The sequence below is a fragment of the Podarcis muralis genome, chromosome 8 (genome assembly GCF_964188315.1).
Source record: "Podarcis muralis chromosome 8, rPodMur119.hap1.1, whole genome shotgun sequence".
Taxonomy (NCBI): Eukaryota; Metazoa; Chordata; class Lepidosauria; order Squamata; family Lacertidae; genus Podarcis; species Podarcis muralis.
In genome coordinates, this window is record NC_135662.1 from 41,086,290 (window position 1) to 41,103,329 (window position 17,040).

Below are 17,040 nucleotides of genomic sequence, written 5' to 3' on the forward strand. Positions count from 1 at the left end.
TTAAGTGTGCTTACAGAAATCAGAGGGGGATCTCCATTGATTTCACGTGATGGGTGGGGGAAGATACGAGACTTTAACCTGCTGCATACCCTCAAAGGGCTAGTTGCAGGGTAGCATCAGAAGCAACTCACCCCTGAAGCTTTGGGCAAATCTGTGTATTGAAATGAATGGGGATATTACACCTCCATTGATTTCAATGGGAACACCAGGTTCTTCCAAGCATTGTTTTCCGAGCACTATTTTCTGTAAACAGGTGAAGGAAGTTGTCACAAAACCATGAACAATTGTAGGCGGACAACTCTTTGAAATGCTTGTGCATCCTTACTACAACACACACATACAGCTTGGCCTCTGGTTCACCATGAATGCAAAGGCAAAATAAATAAAACTAATATTTTTTTAAAGCAAAAATTGGACAGGCGTGGGATTACTGACTTTTCATATATTTTTCAAAACAAGGGGCCTTCATACCTGCCAGGGTGGTTGTTTTCTGGTTAGTTGCCAACCTATTTCCCCAAATATAAATCCAGAATGCCACAACACTTCAAGCATTTTATACAATCCAATTATCTGGCTTGTTCTGAAGTTCACTGTTAATGCTAAGAAATGCTCCTGAATACTGCAGTGCTTCCCACACTCTCTCTTGCCCTTTGAAGTCTCCTGTAAATGCAGATATTTTATGGGGGCTAATGTTACGCTGCATGAAGACTGGAAACGCTTCAAGGAACACTCGTTTTAAAAGGGGGGAGGGGAAGGAAGGAAGGAAAGAAGGATAAAAGACCAAATTAGATCAGCATAGCAGTTCAAAGATCTGCAGAGTACTACTGAATGACCCGCATACAGCTGGCTATTCGTCTGAAATCATTTCTTTGTCTTGTTCTATCTTACAAATGTGCTTAAGTAGAAACAGTGAGACAACCTGAAAATTTCATTAGAACTCCCAAGAATCCTAGCCTTCATTGGGAAAGGTTTCTGACCCTCATGACTTAAAAAAGAAACAGAATGCAATACCATGGTTTCAGAATCTGGCAAAACACAGTAACCCTAAGGTTAACCATGGCTAATGTTAACACCAGTAGTGCCAGTGCTTCCCCTTTCATGGGATTAAAAGGTAGGGGAAGGTAACACACAGAAGACCAGGAAGAGACTGGGAATGAGCATTCTTGACCTGGGTCCCCCATGATTCATAGGGAGTGATTTGCGCATGCAGTGAAGGCATATAAAGGGGGCTCCCATTGATAATAATATTCAGATAATTTCACCCTCAAGAATTGATTCCAGCTTTCAGTTGTTTTCACACTAATAATAATAATAATAATAATAATAATAATAATATTGTAGATTTAGAGTACATGGGAGAAATCAAAATATGAAACTTGGCAACAATCGTGATGATACTACATTAATAACATCCATATTCAGTAGTTCACTATCTGTATCAACACAGCTCTAAAGGTTGACACAGAGGATGGACTCTTTAAGGACAAGTTGCCCTCACATGTTCTAAAAGCCAACATTTTAGGGCACGTGACTCTTAGCAATCAATGGTTTGTTTGTTTGTCGGTTTGTTTGTTTTATTAACTTTCTATACCACACTTCATCTGATGATCACAGGGCAGTTTACAATATGAAAACACAAAAATGCATAACATATATTATGAAATAGCACCTTATACTTTTATTGCAATCATTATGTGGTCTTCAGCAAGCATGGTAAAGTCTTTAGATACCACAGAACATTACAACTGCTAAGTGCAAACACTCCATTAGGAAATTGTATGTGAAGCAGGGTAAGAAAGCAGGCAACTTTAAAACTGGTTAGGGTTCTCTCCATATTCACACCCCACTATCTAAATACAATAACAATGGATACTAACAGTTACAGGTGTGCAGGTCAGAAATAAAAGCAAAATAAATAAATAAATGAAAGCTATGAAATTGGTGAATGAGGACAACTTACTAGAATTCCAAGAAACCAAAGTAAGGCTATACTTTCCTTGTAACATGCCCTAAAATCATTATTAAAAAGATGATGGAGGAGAAGCCACAAAAGCATTACCTGCTTATCACATGTGATCAAAACGAGCAAAGCCACATTTACCATTCCACTGTTCAAAGCCTTTTTGCCCTAGCAAGTCTCGATCAATATATGGCATTGCCACAACCCAAAGATGCAGACCCTTGTTGGATTGAAAGCATGGCTGCAACATGACTACTCAAGCTCAAAGCTAAACAATATATCAAAGACTGAAGCAATTCTGCTAGACATTCCTGCCAGCTAGTCTTTGATTCAGCAGCAGATCAATGTTCCAAGGTGCCAAAGAATGCACATCAAACAGAGCTACATGCAGGTTCACTTGGAAAAAGTCCCTCATCTCAACTTGTTACTTGAAACCTTGGAAAGAGAGGTCTACAATCTACCGTACATAACAACACAACCACCCTACTTTCTGTACCAAAATAAAATGTAACATTTCAATATTACAAGGTTCCAAGTATCACAAATGGGTTAACGTTATCCTGTACTGTATTGTTCCAGTACATTATAAAGAGGCTCCATTTCTCTGTAAGACATTATCTTGCTGTCTACCCTCCTCTGGTTCTAACTATTTGTGTGGTGATTTTTACCATGCAAATGATGTCCCAGATTTTAGTTGTCCATTCTCTCATAGATGGGGTTCTTTCCCCTATGCCCCGCCCCCATTTTGACAAATAATAAAGTATAGCTAAAGTATAGGTAAGTATAGTTCATTATTACTTCGATTTCCACAGATCAACTTTTCAAATAAAGGTGTGAATTTGTGTTTCACACAGTATTTATTATATTATTTATATATTCATTTACAGACTGCCCTTCATCTAATTAGGATCAAATGCGATGTTCACATAACAGTAAAAAAGCACTACACATAAAGCTCTTAACCAGTAAAGTTCAGATAGAAACAGCAATTGGCAACTAATGTCAAAATAGCTCTGTAATTTACTGAAGTCCATCCTATAGATATGAATATTTAGAGAGCTAAAGAATGGTTTTTTAAAAAATAATAAGAATGTGTATCCTTTAAAACGAATAATGTCATGTAAAAAACACCGTAACACAGGCAAAAATACAAATATATGTGTTTGATACCGAGAAAGCTTTTATTCTTCTTCATTATTATTTACAGTATTTCTACACTGCTTTTCAGGCAGACCACTGATACAATGTTATTGATAAAATACCAGTTTTTTTTAAAAGTTGCATCTTACCTGAACATAGTTGTTCAACTTTTGTGTAGTTTAAAGCTACTATATCGTTCACCCATGCAATGATGTCATGTCTGCTCATAGTCTCTTGGGTTATAGAGGTAGAATACACGTTGACCGCCATTCCCCAACTGCAAAATCAAATAAGAAGATATATAAGATTGGTTATAATTCTTATGAGGCGCATGTAATCAACAATGTAATTCTCCCCTTACAATCTTCATGTCATAGAGGTCCTCTTAAGAGCTCCAAGCTGAACTGTGTTATTATTGAAACAGCATACAAATATAAAATCAAATCATATTTGAAAAACATTGTAAATATTCTAGTTAGCACATCCTGAAACACTTTTAAGAAAATTAGCATTTAGGGTATATATTACGCCTCTAGGCACTTATCTCTTGGAAATGCTAAGTCACTGCATCACATAAAATTGCAACAAGACTCATCTAATCAAAAGTGAGCCAGCCCTCTCTTAAGAAGGCTTTATCAGGAAGCTGAAATACATGTGCCAACCCCAGCCCCAATTTTTCACAGGAAAATGAGGAGTTGCATCTTTTTGTAATTGGTGTTTGACCAGAGACAGTATTTCAATGCATTCTTATCCTGAACTCTCTCCCAAAAAAGCAACATTTAATAGGTGTAGCATACATTTTCTTACTGTGCATATGGGTTTTTAACAGCATTCAGATCTTTATCCTATACTGGGACTTATCCCCTGTATCAGCTGGTTTGGTAAATTATCTGTTTTACTTGGGAAATGGACTTACAGATTTACTAGGATGTGCTTATATTTTGAACTTCTGAAAGCACTCGTAAAATTAGGAGAGAGTTGACAAGCACCACTGAAAAGTATGTAAATATAGCCCATTATAAATGTGTAGATGAGCTTTCTTGTTGTAGCACAATTTTTTTAAAAAGGATGCTATGAATGGTGGCTACATGGTAGCATTTGCTTTTTGCTCCAGGAGAACTCTGTATCAGGAATACATAGTGGGATCAGAAACAAGGCTATGAGAACACAAAATGCCCAAACGATGCTTCAGGGGTGGGGACACTTTTTCAGCCCCCCTTTTTGTAGGCAACCTCTGGGAGCCAGGTGCCAGTGGTGGGCAAAGCAATGGATGTGACAATAGGCTATGCAAAAGACAGAGGTGTCTTCATTCTCCCTTGCCTCCATTTACACATCTCTGCATCCTCCTCCTAGACAAACAGGAGCCATTATAATAGTTCCAGGACAGAGTTCAAGAACAGTTGAAGGAAGATGTGACACAGGACTGGTGATGAGCATTGTTGGGGTTGAGGGTTAGGGATAGTCCTGAGGGCTGAACACAGAGGACTGGAGTATTTCCCACCCCGTTCTAGTCCTTGGCAAGGATGGGGGTAAATCACATGTGACAAGTAGTATCTATGGACATAGTCAAACTGATGCTTTGCATACTTGAGACAGAAAGGAATTTGGCTCTTCGGATATTCTTCATGTCATCAATTCCTCAGCAGAGCAGCCTTTGGCCTTCAACTTACTCAAAGCAGACCCATTTAAATCAATGAACATGACTAAGTTAGGTCCATTAAGTTCAATAGGTCTACTAGGAGGAAAAATCAGTTGAATACCACCCTGTGCCAAATGACCATACCCAGCAACAAATGATTGATTTAGCAAACCAGAGATTTAAAAAAATAAAATAAATAAAAGATAATGCATTTGAACTGAGCTGGAAACAACGAGATTTTACATCATGTTTGTATTATTTTTATTAGCACACATATGTTCTGCACAATCTTGCACACACATTACTGGCAACTGATTAATATTTTATTTACCACAGGAAAATGCAGTGATTCTGCCTGTGGGGCAAGGCCCCGTGAAGCGGAGTTAGTAGCCTGAATAAAGAGAATGAAAACATTAAATATATGGGTATGGATAATGTAAGCTGTTAAAGCACCTTTTGCAAAAGCATGTGCACATGTGTGCGGGCACACACACACACCTACAGACAAGGTTTACTGGAAGAAATGGTCAGGTTTTTAAAAAATAAATGCTGCTTACAATTAAGCAACATATTCATATTCTGACACCACCACTATGCTCCATTAATGAGCTAAACTGGCTAAAGGCTAATATCAGATTGCCTGCCTGTCACTCTTCTTTCTTCCTCTAACACTCTTGCCATTTCGTTTTTCAGCTGCTTTGATCTGGGTGGGCTTTTCGGATGGTCTGGGTTAACACCAGGGGAAAAACTGGGTCATCTCAGCTCACTCTGCGTCCCCCCCCCCCATTCACAGCTCAGCTGAGTCTCACCCTTTTAGCCTGACATATTACAAGCATCATTCATCCTGGAGAGTGGAGGAGAGAATGAGAAAGAATTTACATTTCAATCCCCTGACTGCCCTCAAGACTATTGCCTTCTGTGTTTTACGTTCTGTACATACCAGCCTCTTCAAGTAGTTTTGTGACAAGAGCTAATGGGATTTCTGCAACTGCAAAGGGTGACAAGATACAGTCTGAGTAGCTGCCGGTTTCTCACAACTTGTGGGGGTCTTGTAATAAGATATATTTTATTTCCATAGGTGGGCATGACTAAGGCCATGTTCACATGACTGCTAACTCCACATCCAGTGTGCTCCCCAATGTTTGTTTGTTTTTAAGGGGGTGGACTCGTTTCCAAAAGAGGGATTACAAAAAAAAAGAAAGATATTCGGTTCCAGGTGTCGCAGGAAAAAAGAGCAACGGGACAAGCGCTTCCAAATGCTGTTGCCTCAAGGCTAGGATGCTTCGACCTTCCCAAGGAATTGCCAAGGTGCCACTGTTCCTCTGACAAGAGAGAGGTGTGGGTTGGGCCTGTGTCATTGCTCCTTGACAAACTGCCCATGGAGAAGGTAAGGAGACCAGAAGTCATGCTGGCAGTTTGAATAAGCCATTCCTAAGCCCATTCCTGACCCGAGAGTGATGGGCGACATCTTCCTTTTGAAGATGATGACCGAGAAGAAACACCCAACCCAAAGCCAGCACCCAGCTTGACGGTGGAATCAGCCAAGCACCGGTCCCACTTCCTGCCCAAATCACCCTCTGACGCCATCTTGGCCACTGCCTTCTCTGTGCTCCCCAATGTTAATTTCGGAAGCAGCCTTCACACATTAGCCACAATCCATACTGATCCTGTAGTCTGACAAATACTGCTGTTTGATGCATTTATTTCTCAAACCAGCTTCAATTTGATTAGAATACTGGATGCAGAGCACAGATGACAAGCTTAATGAACAGGAGTTCCCAGAGGGCTCCAGAGGTGGGGGATCCAAAAAGGTCATGCACATCAGGTGAAGACATCCCTGCTCCATCTCTGATATGAACAATGTGGCTTGAAACAAACAGGGGTGCGGGTGGGGGAACGAGCTCACTGTGTTTCAAGCTGCTAATGTGAACATACCCTCCTAAGGCTCAGCTGATTGCTGCCATGTTCTCTGGCCTTAATGCCCACTGTCTCAAAGGGAAATAAAGGAGGAGACAAGACAGAGAGCTATCCTCCGCACTGCGCAACCTGTCAGGCCAGAGGACATGGCTTTACCCAGCTCCTCAGATTCTGAGAATACCCTCCTCTCAATGGTCTCCTCACTATTACCATGCCACTGCAAAATTGACCAATAGTCTTTTAAGAAACTGACTGCTCTTCAGAAGGGGAGGGTTAACAGCAGCTCCAGACCAGCGAACCTTCATAAGGCCTAAGCATGCCAATGAGACAACAGTTCTCCTTGTATGAGTTCCAGCCAGCATCTGTCATAGTCCATGATCTTGACAGATCATGCTCTGCACTGCCTATCATTATCCTACAGCCTATCCAACAACAGACTTGAACCAAGCTAGGGCAGGCTGACCACCCTGCCTTTGAGAACCACACTGGGACAGGGTATATTATTGGTCAGGGCTTCTTTGATATCTTCACTGTATCTGGGAACCCATAAGAAAATGAGTCATATGGCTGTTATGGGTTTCCAGGTTTTCATGCCACTGGGCATTAGTCACCTCAAATAACTCTGCTGGCAGTCCTGTCTGGTTGACTTTGTTGGAGTGTAGTTTTTCTGCACTGGACCGTTTCCTGTCTGAGTTATATTTACATTACAGACACATAAAGTAGTGGCCAAAGTTCAAATTTGTCCTTTGTCTCCTATTTCTTTCCTGGGTCCTGGACCAACAGCAAATGAACTGGGTTGGTACAGGGAATCAGTTCAAACAGGAGACCCAGATTCAAAAGCTAGTTTAGTCATGAAGTTCATGGGTTACCTTTCACAAGTCCAAATCTAAATCTTATTGCTCAGGCTATTTGCACAGACAGGCGATAAAAAGAAGATAGGTACACAAAAACAAATTGATCTATACTAAGGTATGATTAAAAGTTATAATACCCTAGTCTTTTTTGTGGATGAAAAGTATATGTATGTACATATACTGTATTGCAACAGCCTAATCCATTGTATGAGAAGTCTAAAATAAGGTTGTAATTTGAGACATATTAGATTTGTTGTTCAAGTTTTTTTTTTAATCATCTAAAATATTTATATACCATCCTATCAGCAGTTTCCAGGGTGTTTTTCAAAAGCAAGATAAAACAAACATAACAACCAACATATTAAAAGAGGACAAAAGACATTTAAAGGCCCGAGAGAATAAATATACCTTTGCCAGGCACTGAAAGGAGTAAAATGTCGGTGCCAACCAGGCCTTTCTAGGGAGAAATTTGTTCAGTAAGGGCACAACTACTGAGAAGGCCCTCTCTCTAGTTTCCATGCACTTTCTCTCAGACGGGGAAGGCATGAGGAAGAGACACTCTGCAGCTCCATACATAGGCCATAGGGCACTGGCAGTCAGCATGGTGCCTTCCAGATGTTCTGAACTACTATTCTTTTGACCCTTACCAGAATAGTCAATGGTCAAGGATGATGAGAGTTGTAGCCCAACAAAATGTGTAGGGCACCTTGTTGTCTAGCCCTGGTAAAAGGGCAGATATTCCTTCTGGTTCTTTGGTCCTAAACCATGGGTCAGCAACCTTTTTCAGCTGTGGGCCGGTCCACCGTCCCTCAGACCATGTGGTGGGCCGGACTATATTTTGGAGGGGGAAAAAGAACGAATTCCTAAGGCCCACAAATAACCCAGAGATGCATTTTAAATAAAAGCACACATTCTACTCATGTAAAAACACGCATGCTGGATTGAGAAGCTGATTGGTCTGCATCTGGCCCATGGGCCTTAGGTTGCCTACCCCTGTCCTAAACCATGAAGGGCTTGGAAAGTAAGTACTAACAATTTGAACTGTCCTTGAAAACAAAAGTGAAATCCAGTGAAGCTAACACCATTGAGATATGTTACCATTGACGAGTTAACAAGCAAAGTAGCTATCATATTTTTCTGCCTATAAGATGCCCCCATGTATAAGACACCCCCTATTTGGGGGGACTCAGATTTAAGAAAATGGGGGTGAGACACTATCCATGAATAAGACGCTCCCTAATTTTTGACATTATTTTTAGGGGGGGAAACCTAGTTTTACACACAGAAAAATATAGTATATTTTGCATAACCTGCAGTTTCCAAATAATCCTCGAAGGAAGCCTCAAGTACTATGCATTAACAGTACTCAAACTTGAGTGTTATCTAAGCAATTGAAGGGCACTACTTGCCACAGAAGCTACCTGAGACAATCCTGGATACACCTAGATGATGAATTTAAGCACACTTATGACGCATCCCCTCAATTCCATTAATTACTTCTCCCAGCAATTTCATGTAAAATGTTAAAAACCATGTGAGACAAGATATGCTATGGGGTCCTGCAGAGTTCCAAGCAGAATGGAGCTAAGTAGTGGTCCTTGAGGTACACCTTCTGGAACTGCCCCTTCAGGTAAGAATTTGACCCATGATGCCTCCAACCCTGCAATCCAAGGAATCTACCCAGAAGGATACAGTGGTTGATAGTATAGAACGCTATGGTTCAAGGAGAATTAGCAGAGTTACACTTCTCCATCAGGGTGACCAAGGCTGTATCCATTGCAAAATCAGGCCTGAAACCAGACACTAATGGGCTCCTATAAACAGTGTCACTCACCACTATCGCACAACCTTCATCTGCTTGAGTATCTGCCCAATAAGGAGATATTAGCAGCCATGCAATAATTGTAACAATCCTTGATATCTAAGGAAGCCTTCTTTAGGACTATCAAAATATATAGGCCAATATGACAGATAAACTCTTCCAGAATGTGATTTTTAATTTTATAGATACCACACCTTTCTTTCCAATAACAAACCAACAGTTTTACAATGCCTATTAATAATACATGCACAAAATAAACAGGATATAATATATACCAAAAGATAGATAAGGGACATATTGTAGTGTTTTTAAAACTAGGATCAAAGTGTAACAGTACTGGGCTCTAGTAGACTACCTCAAGGAGAGTTCTACACCCATAATGTTACAGTGGTACCTCGTGTTAAGAACTTAATTCGTTTTGGAGGTCCGTTCTTAACCTGAAACTGCTCTTAACCTGAGGTACCACTTTAGCTAATGGGGCCTCCTGCTGCCGCTGCACCACTGCCGCACCATTTCTGTTCTCATCCTGAAGCAAAGTTCTTAACCCGAGATACTATTTCTGGGTTAGCGGAAACTGTAACCTGAAGCGCCTGTAACCTGAAGTTTCTGTAACCCGAGGTACCACTGTACAAGCAACTTGTTCCACGTTGTAGCAGATCTTATTTCCTGCATGGATAGCTCCCAAACCAGGGCTTCCCGCACAGGTGGCTTCATTACTGCAACATGACCAGAAATATCAGCTTGTGCAAAAAGGCTGCCATCAGATTGCCAACTGTTACTGGATAATCGATTACTCCAACATTAAACACTCTGCATTGCATATCTTTGTTTCTTCAACTGTTTCAGATTCAAAGTTCTTACATATAAATTAAGTGGTGCTGCAGACTTTGTGGAATGCCTCATTAAAGGAAGTCCACCTATACCTGATGCTCTATACCTTCAGGCAACAGGTAAAATCCTGGGTTTTTCACAGAAGGCTTATCTGGCTAGTTGACACAGTCTACAGATGCTTTCGTTTGCTCACTGCATTTGGGGGGGTTCAAAGGCTTTATTCATGCAGGAATTATTTACAGGATAGACAGAGATGAGCGACAACAATAGACATATTGTCTCAACAGGTTGGGAGAGAACAATAAGCAAAATGGCTCAGCTTTTAAGGGTGGAGTTAACTTAGAGAGCCACAAACGAATGCTGGATAGATTGCTGCACACACAGTACTCACTGCATTATTGACTAGATTTTTGTTCACTGCTGCCACATAATTTTTACTATTTGCTTTTGTGAAAGATATGTTTGTGCATCTCTGAAAATATTTTGAAAACGTGATCTGAAAGCCACTTAGTATTTTATGAAGAAAAGGGGGGGGGGGAATTCAAAATAAAAAGGTGTATCCAAAACGAGGGTGGCTGATACAGGAGAAGTCACTCTCAATACACAAATGATTGTTGGAAAAAGCTAGATGGAAATGGCACTGCTTTTAGTGAGGGTCTTCACTTTTTTCTTTTTCAAGAAAAGGAAGCTGCAAAATAGGAAGACAGGTCAGGATGCTGTCTGGTAAGAAAGACTGGAATTCTCAGACAACCATGATGAAGGATGAAGCATGACTGTAGATAACATTGGCCAAGAGGGAGAAAGTCCCTGAACCTTTACTCAATGTTTTTCCAGTGGTTTCCTCTCTTCCTAATAAAATGGCATGTTTAGAGGCCACCAGCTCTAGCTAGGGACTTTAAGCTGGAAAATAAACACTCTTGGTTCAACAAACTGGTGAACTGAAGCTCCTTCTACTGCCTTTGCAAGCTGAAGATTTCAACATCTATGGACTGTAATAGCAAGATTTCAGAGGAAGAAGTCACCTAAAAGGAGAATACTCACCTGAAATATGATTATAAATTTTCCAGGATGTATAACCTGCATGCTACCAATCTGCTATCAAGTCAAGTTCCAGGTGCTGGTACAAATATTTATGATCCCATACATTTCAGGACCAGGTTATTTGAATGATCATCTTGTTCCTTATATACACAGTCAATGGATGCAGTCTGTGAGAGCTTCTCCTGAATGTTCCAAAGATCTCAGAAGCAACTAGGAGCAGGGCGTTTAGTGTGGCTGTACCAGTTCTGTGGAATGGCATTCCTGTAGCGATATGACAGGTGCCAACGACCTGTACTTTCCGGAAACAATTGAAGACATTTTTGTTTCAAAAGGCTTTCCCAGCTGGAAAAAATAGGTCTTTGCCATGAGTATCTATTTTGTATGGTGCCAGTTTAGCTTTAAATGAATTTACGGTTGTATTGTATTTTAAACTGTTTTTTTATTGATTGTATTGAACAGTGCCTTAAGATGGTTGTATAGACGGTGGTTAATAAATTAACAATAACAGATAATAAAATAAAGTTCTACACAGTCAGAGAGCTAGTATTCGTACAGTTTAAATAAAGGAAAGTTAGAACTGGCAGTATTTTATTTTTTGCTGCTTGTTCACTTTGACAGGTGTCACACGGTATAAAGAAAGGGAGAGCTGGATTAGCAGGTCAAAGCTGTTGCTCAGCAAGGGGAAATGAGAGGGGATAGTCTTAGATATCAGTGCTAATGAACAGGTACCCCTTCCTTTTAAGGTTCTCTGGCTTAGAATATGTGCTTACACTCTGAACAACTCTATTCATGATGCATTCCCAAAGTTAATAGTTCTTAACTTTAGACAGACTACTAATACATCCAAGGGAATACTTGCAGACAGAAGTAAGAAGCATAGATAGAAGTAGAGAAAGGAAGACATTTCCTGGAAGTGCAAAAGAAAATCAATAAACCTAAGCATTTTGAACTTTATGTTAGTCTATCCATCCTTGCTTCCAACTTTGAACAACATAGGGACTGCGGGTGCATTTTTAGAACAGAAACCTCAACACCATGCTGTATTCTCAAATTGGTTCCAAAAGTTTATTAGCAACTTTAACAAGTTCAGAGGGACCCAATCATCTTTTCCAAGGCTGCATATTAATGACCACATAATGCAATTAGTTAACCCTTAACTTGAGCACTTTAACTGTACCCACATGAGGACAGTAGACAGACTCCCTCCACCCTTTCAGTCTAGTGGAGGAGTGGGGAGCAGAAATGTTTGCTATGGTTATATGAACCTGCTTAGGATTGGGGCATTAGCCATGTTTAAAAGTTGAAATTGAAAACGATAAAAGCTAAAGTGCTTTTATCGCTTCAAACATCATCAATTGTAAAGTCTACTTCTATGCTAATTTTATTTTTGTAGGTTTCGTTTGCCATAATATGCAATTATGAATATTTTGACAAAAGCAAGCTTAGAATTGGGCCTTGCAACCTAAATAAGACATTCTTCTAAGCAGCCTGCCACTACTAAAGGATTTCCGATAAATGCTACGTCCTTAATCCTCCTCTCACTGATTAATGTTTACATTTCCTTGTGATGAAGAGAAGTATTTTCAAAAGTGCGTAGGAAAGAGAAATCCTACTACATCCCGTTCCCACTAAGAATGCTAGACATTACATGTGAGAACATTAAATGGGTCAAGGGCAATCACTCAAAAGCCAAATTTTATTTAGGTGTTCCGATGGATTTATTAAACACTGCCCAAAAGTACTCTTACAGATCAACAGACCTATATGTGTCTACTCAAGTCCTAATGAGTTCAATACTGTTTTTTCCCAGGTAAGTGCACATAGAACTGCAACCTTCAGCAAACAAATTGAACTGAAACAATCGCAGTTACTGGAGTAGGTGGACATAGCATTCAAAGGTTCAGTGAAAATAGTTTAGACACCAGCCACTGAAGTGGACAGAATACAACAGGCAACCCATGGGTCATCACATGTATCAGCAGAGCACACAAAAGCCCGTTCCACCCTCTTTTCCAGCCACTTCTGGGTTGCAGCAATGCGCATGTGTGCAGTTGGCCGCCAATTGGACGTGTGTAAATTGGTCATTGTCTGTAGTTTGCTTCTGTCAGACTAAAAAGCTGTTCTCAGAAATTTAGTAGTTCTTAATTTTGAGGTCAGTTTTGTATGCCCCTCTTTGATGTATGTATATTCTTATTACTATGAATGGGTGATATATCTCCTTCCTAATTATTCATATGATGTCTTCAGTTCCATATTCTCTAGAAGAGAATGAGAAAGCTGACAATGAATTGGAAAACCCGACTCTGGAAGAAGAAGAAATAGCAAGGTATATTTCTCTGTTCTGGATGGTGGTCACACTCAGCCGGAAGGAGCAGATTTGCAGCCTGGAGGTCTGGCAATGATTCTGGCTAGGAAAACCTTTAATCAGCAAAAGCCAATGAGCTGACTGAAACCCTTTCTTTGATGAAAGGGACTTGGGCCATAGATATCTACAACCCCCATCACTCCTGACCACTGGCTATACTGGCTGGGGCTGATGGGATCTGAAGTCCAACAACATCTGGAGGACTACAGGTTCTCCGTTCTTGGTCTAGAAACTTCCATTTACGAAACATCCCACTTTCCCATCTCATAACAGAAATGGGCTATGGAGAAAATATGAGACTATGGTAAGTCTTATTCAGTAGTCAACTTTTACAGTGTCAAGAATTGCATTCCAAGTATTTCACAAAAGCCACAATTAAATATGTTTTATTTCTATTGACACAATTAAAAGTAATTGTGTGAAGGTCTCATCTCATTTGAATAACCAATGAAATCACTAGTACATCTGGCATTGCTAAAACCAGATATACAGAAATCCTCATTAATACACTTGAAATAATATTAGATAGGAAGGTAGATATGGGGTTCCTATTTGTATTCTGGCTACAGCACTTTAAAAAGTACACTGCTCTTGTGTATCCCAAAATAGTTGCAATCATGAAGACTGGTCATTTTTCAGTATTTTTAAATAAAAACTGGATTTGGCCCCACAAGCCTATACTGTAAACTGCAAAACAAAGGAAATACAAAGCAGCGGGGAACTGCCTTGGGACTGAACCAAATGTTCCTCTGTCCAGGGTTTCCAGCATCCTCATCTGCAAATCCCCCTTTCAAAATCCAACCAAATATAACAGTGCAGCAGACTCTTTGACCTCCACCTATTCTTATTTTTAAAAGGTTTTCTTATTACATCGCCAATGAATTAAACTTATTCAAATATCTGTCAACCAAAGCGGCAGATTAGCTGCGACAGTGTAATCAAAATAAGACCTAATATGTAGCCTTCTAGTGCAGTAAAGACTTTTTTATGCAGGAATCTAGGTGATCCAGATTGTTAACACACACTCTGTCTCAGTCTAAAAACAACTGTAGAATCACAGCTGGGATTTAACCCCGGCTGCACAGAAGGTTTGGTATCCATAACAGCTATGCAGACAGGCTGAAAACCAATGCCAAATTGTTACATTCGTATCCTGTTCTTCTCTCTAAGGAACTAGCAGGAGCATTTATTTTCACAACAATACAGTTAGGTATGGGTAAACCAAGAGAATGTACTTGCTCAAAAAGCAACAGAGCAATCTTCATAAATGAATGGAAACACGTATCCGAGTTGCCTTAATCTGACTGTGCCAAACTTACTTGTTAAATAACATTTCTCACCTACATCATAGGATTGAGAACCTACGGTGAACACAGGATGATGCAGGCAGACCAGTGCTTGGCTGTACTACATTTTAATGCATATTAAAAAGCAGAGGCATGACCTGACCCCGCGGGATTCTGCAACAGCAGCAGTAATATGTGCTCTTGTGGAGAAATGTGTGCCTGTAATTATGCTATATTTCCCATAATAGTAGGCATTATATGGTGTGGGCTTGCTATTCTCAGCTGTGGCCTGTCCTAAGCTGGAATGCAATGTAAAGCTAACTCCCAAGTCCCATAGCAGACGGTGAGTGTGGTGATTGTATGGCACAGCAGCACCCAGGCTGTATCACACTGTACGATAGATTATGTTCCAAGTAGCCACATCTAAATTTCCATTCAATTTACATGAGTCCCAAATCCTCAAGGAAAACTTCCATGCATCTAATGAAGTATTCAAATCTTAACACTTCAAAACATCCATCAAACTGGGGACTTGAAAACAGTGGTCCCAGAACTGGCCTCAAAGAGAGGTGCTGTCTTGTCTCATTTGTGCAGGGTTCTTCACATTGCTCCCTGCAACTGCAACAGAACTAGGGAGAGTGGGCCTATGCCAAGAACAAATAATGGCTTGGTTTACTGGCCAGTCAAATTTATGGGCTCATTAAGACATCCTTTGTCCACCATCTCTGGTCAAGGTGGAGACTAAGTTGAAGAGTAGTTGCCTCATTAAATGCAATCCATTTTTCAGTTAGCACTTCTATTTTGCAGGGCCCACAGGAAGCAGACATTTGATTATTAGGAAGGAGCTGTTTCTGAATGCAGGATTGTTGTTGTTGTTGTTTAGTTGTTTAGTTGTGTCTGACTCTTCGTGACCCCATGGACCAGAGCACGCCAGGCACCTGTGTCCTCCACTACTTCCCGCAGTTTGGTCAAACTCATGCTGGTAACCTCGAAAACAGGATTCTGGTAACCTCGAATGCAGGATTAAGACACCAGAAATGTGTTGATGAAAATGTATCATTCAGTTACTGGCAAATATAAATAGCACTCACAAACCCACTTTGTTAGTACACAGCTTTAGAAAATACATTAACTGGGTGATTACTATGAAGAATAAGACTGAAATACTTTGCCTTTGCAGACTTGTTTTGTCTATTTCTGCACTTCCTGATGAATTTTCACCTAATTTTACACCAGTGTTATTTGCTACAATGCCAGTAACAAAGAATGACAACCAATTCTGGAAAGTTCTGGGCACTTATCTCTGTAAGTAAGAGCTCTTAGGCTAAATTCAGACAACCCTCAAGCCATAGTTGTGATAAATTAGGGGAAGCTCCATATGTTTACATGCTCCCTCTTCTCCTTTCTTGTGCAGTGTTCCTGTTAACCATAATTTGCTGTAGTGTCTAAATAGGTGTATGTCACTCCAAAACAAGAGTGTTCCTGATTCTTAGCTATACCTTGCCAGTTCATATAACCATAGCAAACGTGTCACGGACAGGGCATGGAAAAAGAAGCCACACTCAAGAGGGGTGGGGAAAAGACCATGCAAGCCCATAACGAATAGTTAACTCCTGGAGAAGGGATTACCAACCCTTTTAGGCCCATGAGTACATCTGGAACTGTCAAAGTGCCATGGGTACTATCCTCTCTGGTTGCTTCTCTCCTCAATTCCCCAGCTCAACCGCATTCCCCAACAGACAGAAAGAGAAAAAGCATGCACTCATGCACATATTTGCTTTTCCAAGGGGTTTGGGTCAAAGTTAGGCTCTGTAGAATAAAACAGATCCTCCTGAATTTGCCTGACACAGGGTCTACCAATAGCAGCATCAAATAAAAGCTTATTTTGGTAGAGTGCACATTAAAAATCACAGATTTGGTGCTTGCTAGATCCAAGGCATGGATCCTCATGAGTTTTACACAAGATGGCACTACCACCAGGAAATCATGGAACAAATCTGTGCACACAGAGGTGATCTATGATTTGATGGCTGTTCTAGAAGGGATTCCTTCTAGAAATATACAAGGAATAGATAAAATATAGAAGAATCCATGCCTTGGATTCTCAGCCAAAACAGCACCCCTTTCAGTCAATAGAGACATGAGTGTAGGGGTGTGTGTATGCAAATTCACACACACATACATC

General features: G+C 40.4%; 1 protein-coding gene, 1 long non-coding RNA gene and 1 pseudogene across 4 annotated transcripts in view; 1 reads left to right on the forward strand and 2 right to left on the reverse strand.

Moving 5' to 3' along the window:
* The window catches only part of LOC144328708 (uncharacterized), a 66,505-nt gene that overhangs the window by 39,900 nt on the left and 9,565 nt on the right, over positions 1-17,040 (forward strand). The gene's annotated exons all lie outside the window — the stretch shown is intronic.
* Positions 1-17,040, reverse strand: part of MAPRE2 (microtubule associated protein RP/EB family member 2) — an 87,610-nt gene that overhangs the window by 29,245 nt on the left and 41,325 nt on the right. For 2 of the 3 annotated variants that reach the window (XM_028737029.2, XM_028737028.2), the window contains one exon: positions 3,250-3,377. The exons of the other annotated variant lie outside the window; for it this stretch is intronic. In XM_028737029.2, the coding sequence (XP_028592862.1) occupies positions 3,250-3,370 (121 nt within the window). In that variant the 5' untranslated portion in view covers positions 3,371-3,377. The remainder of the gene's footprint in view (positions 1-3,249; positions 3,378-17,040) is intronic. 3 annotated transcript variants of the gene reach the window in all.
* Positions 6,087-6,805, reverse strand: LOC144328802 (MICOS complex subunit MIC10 pseudogene; annotated as a pseudogene).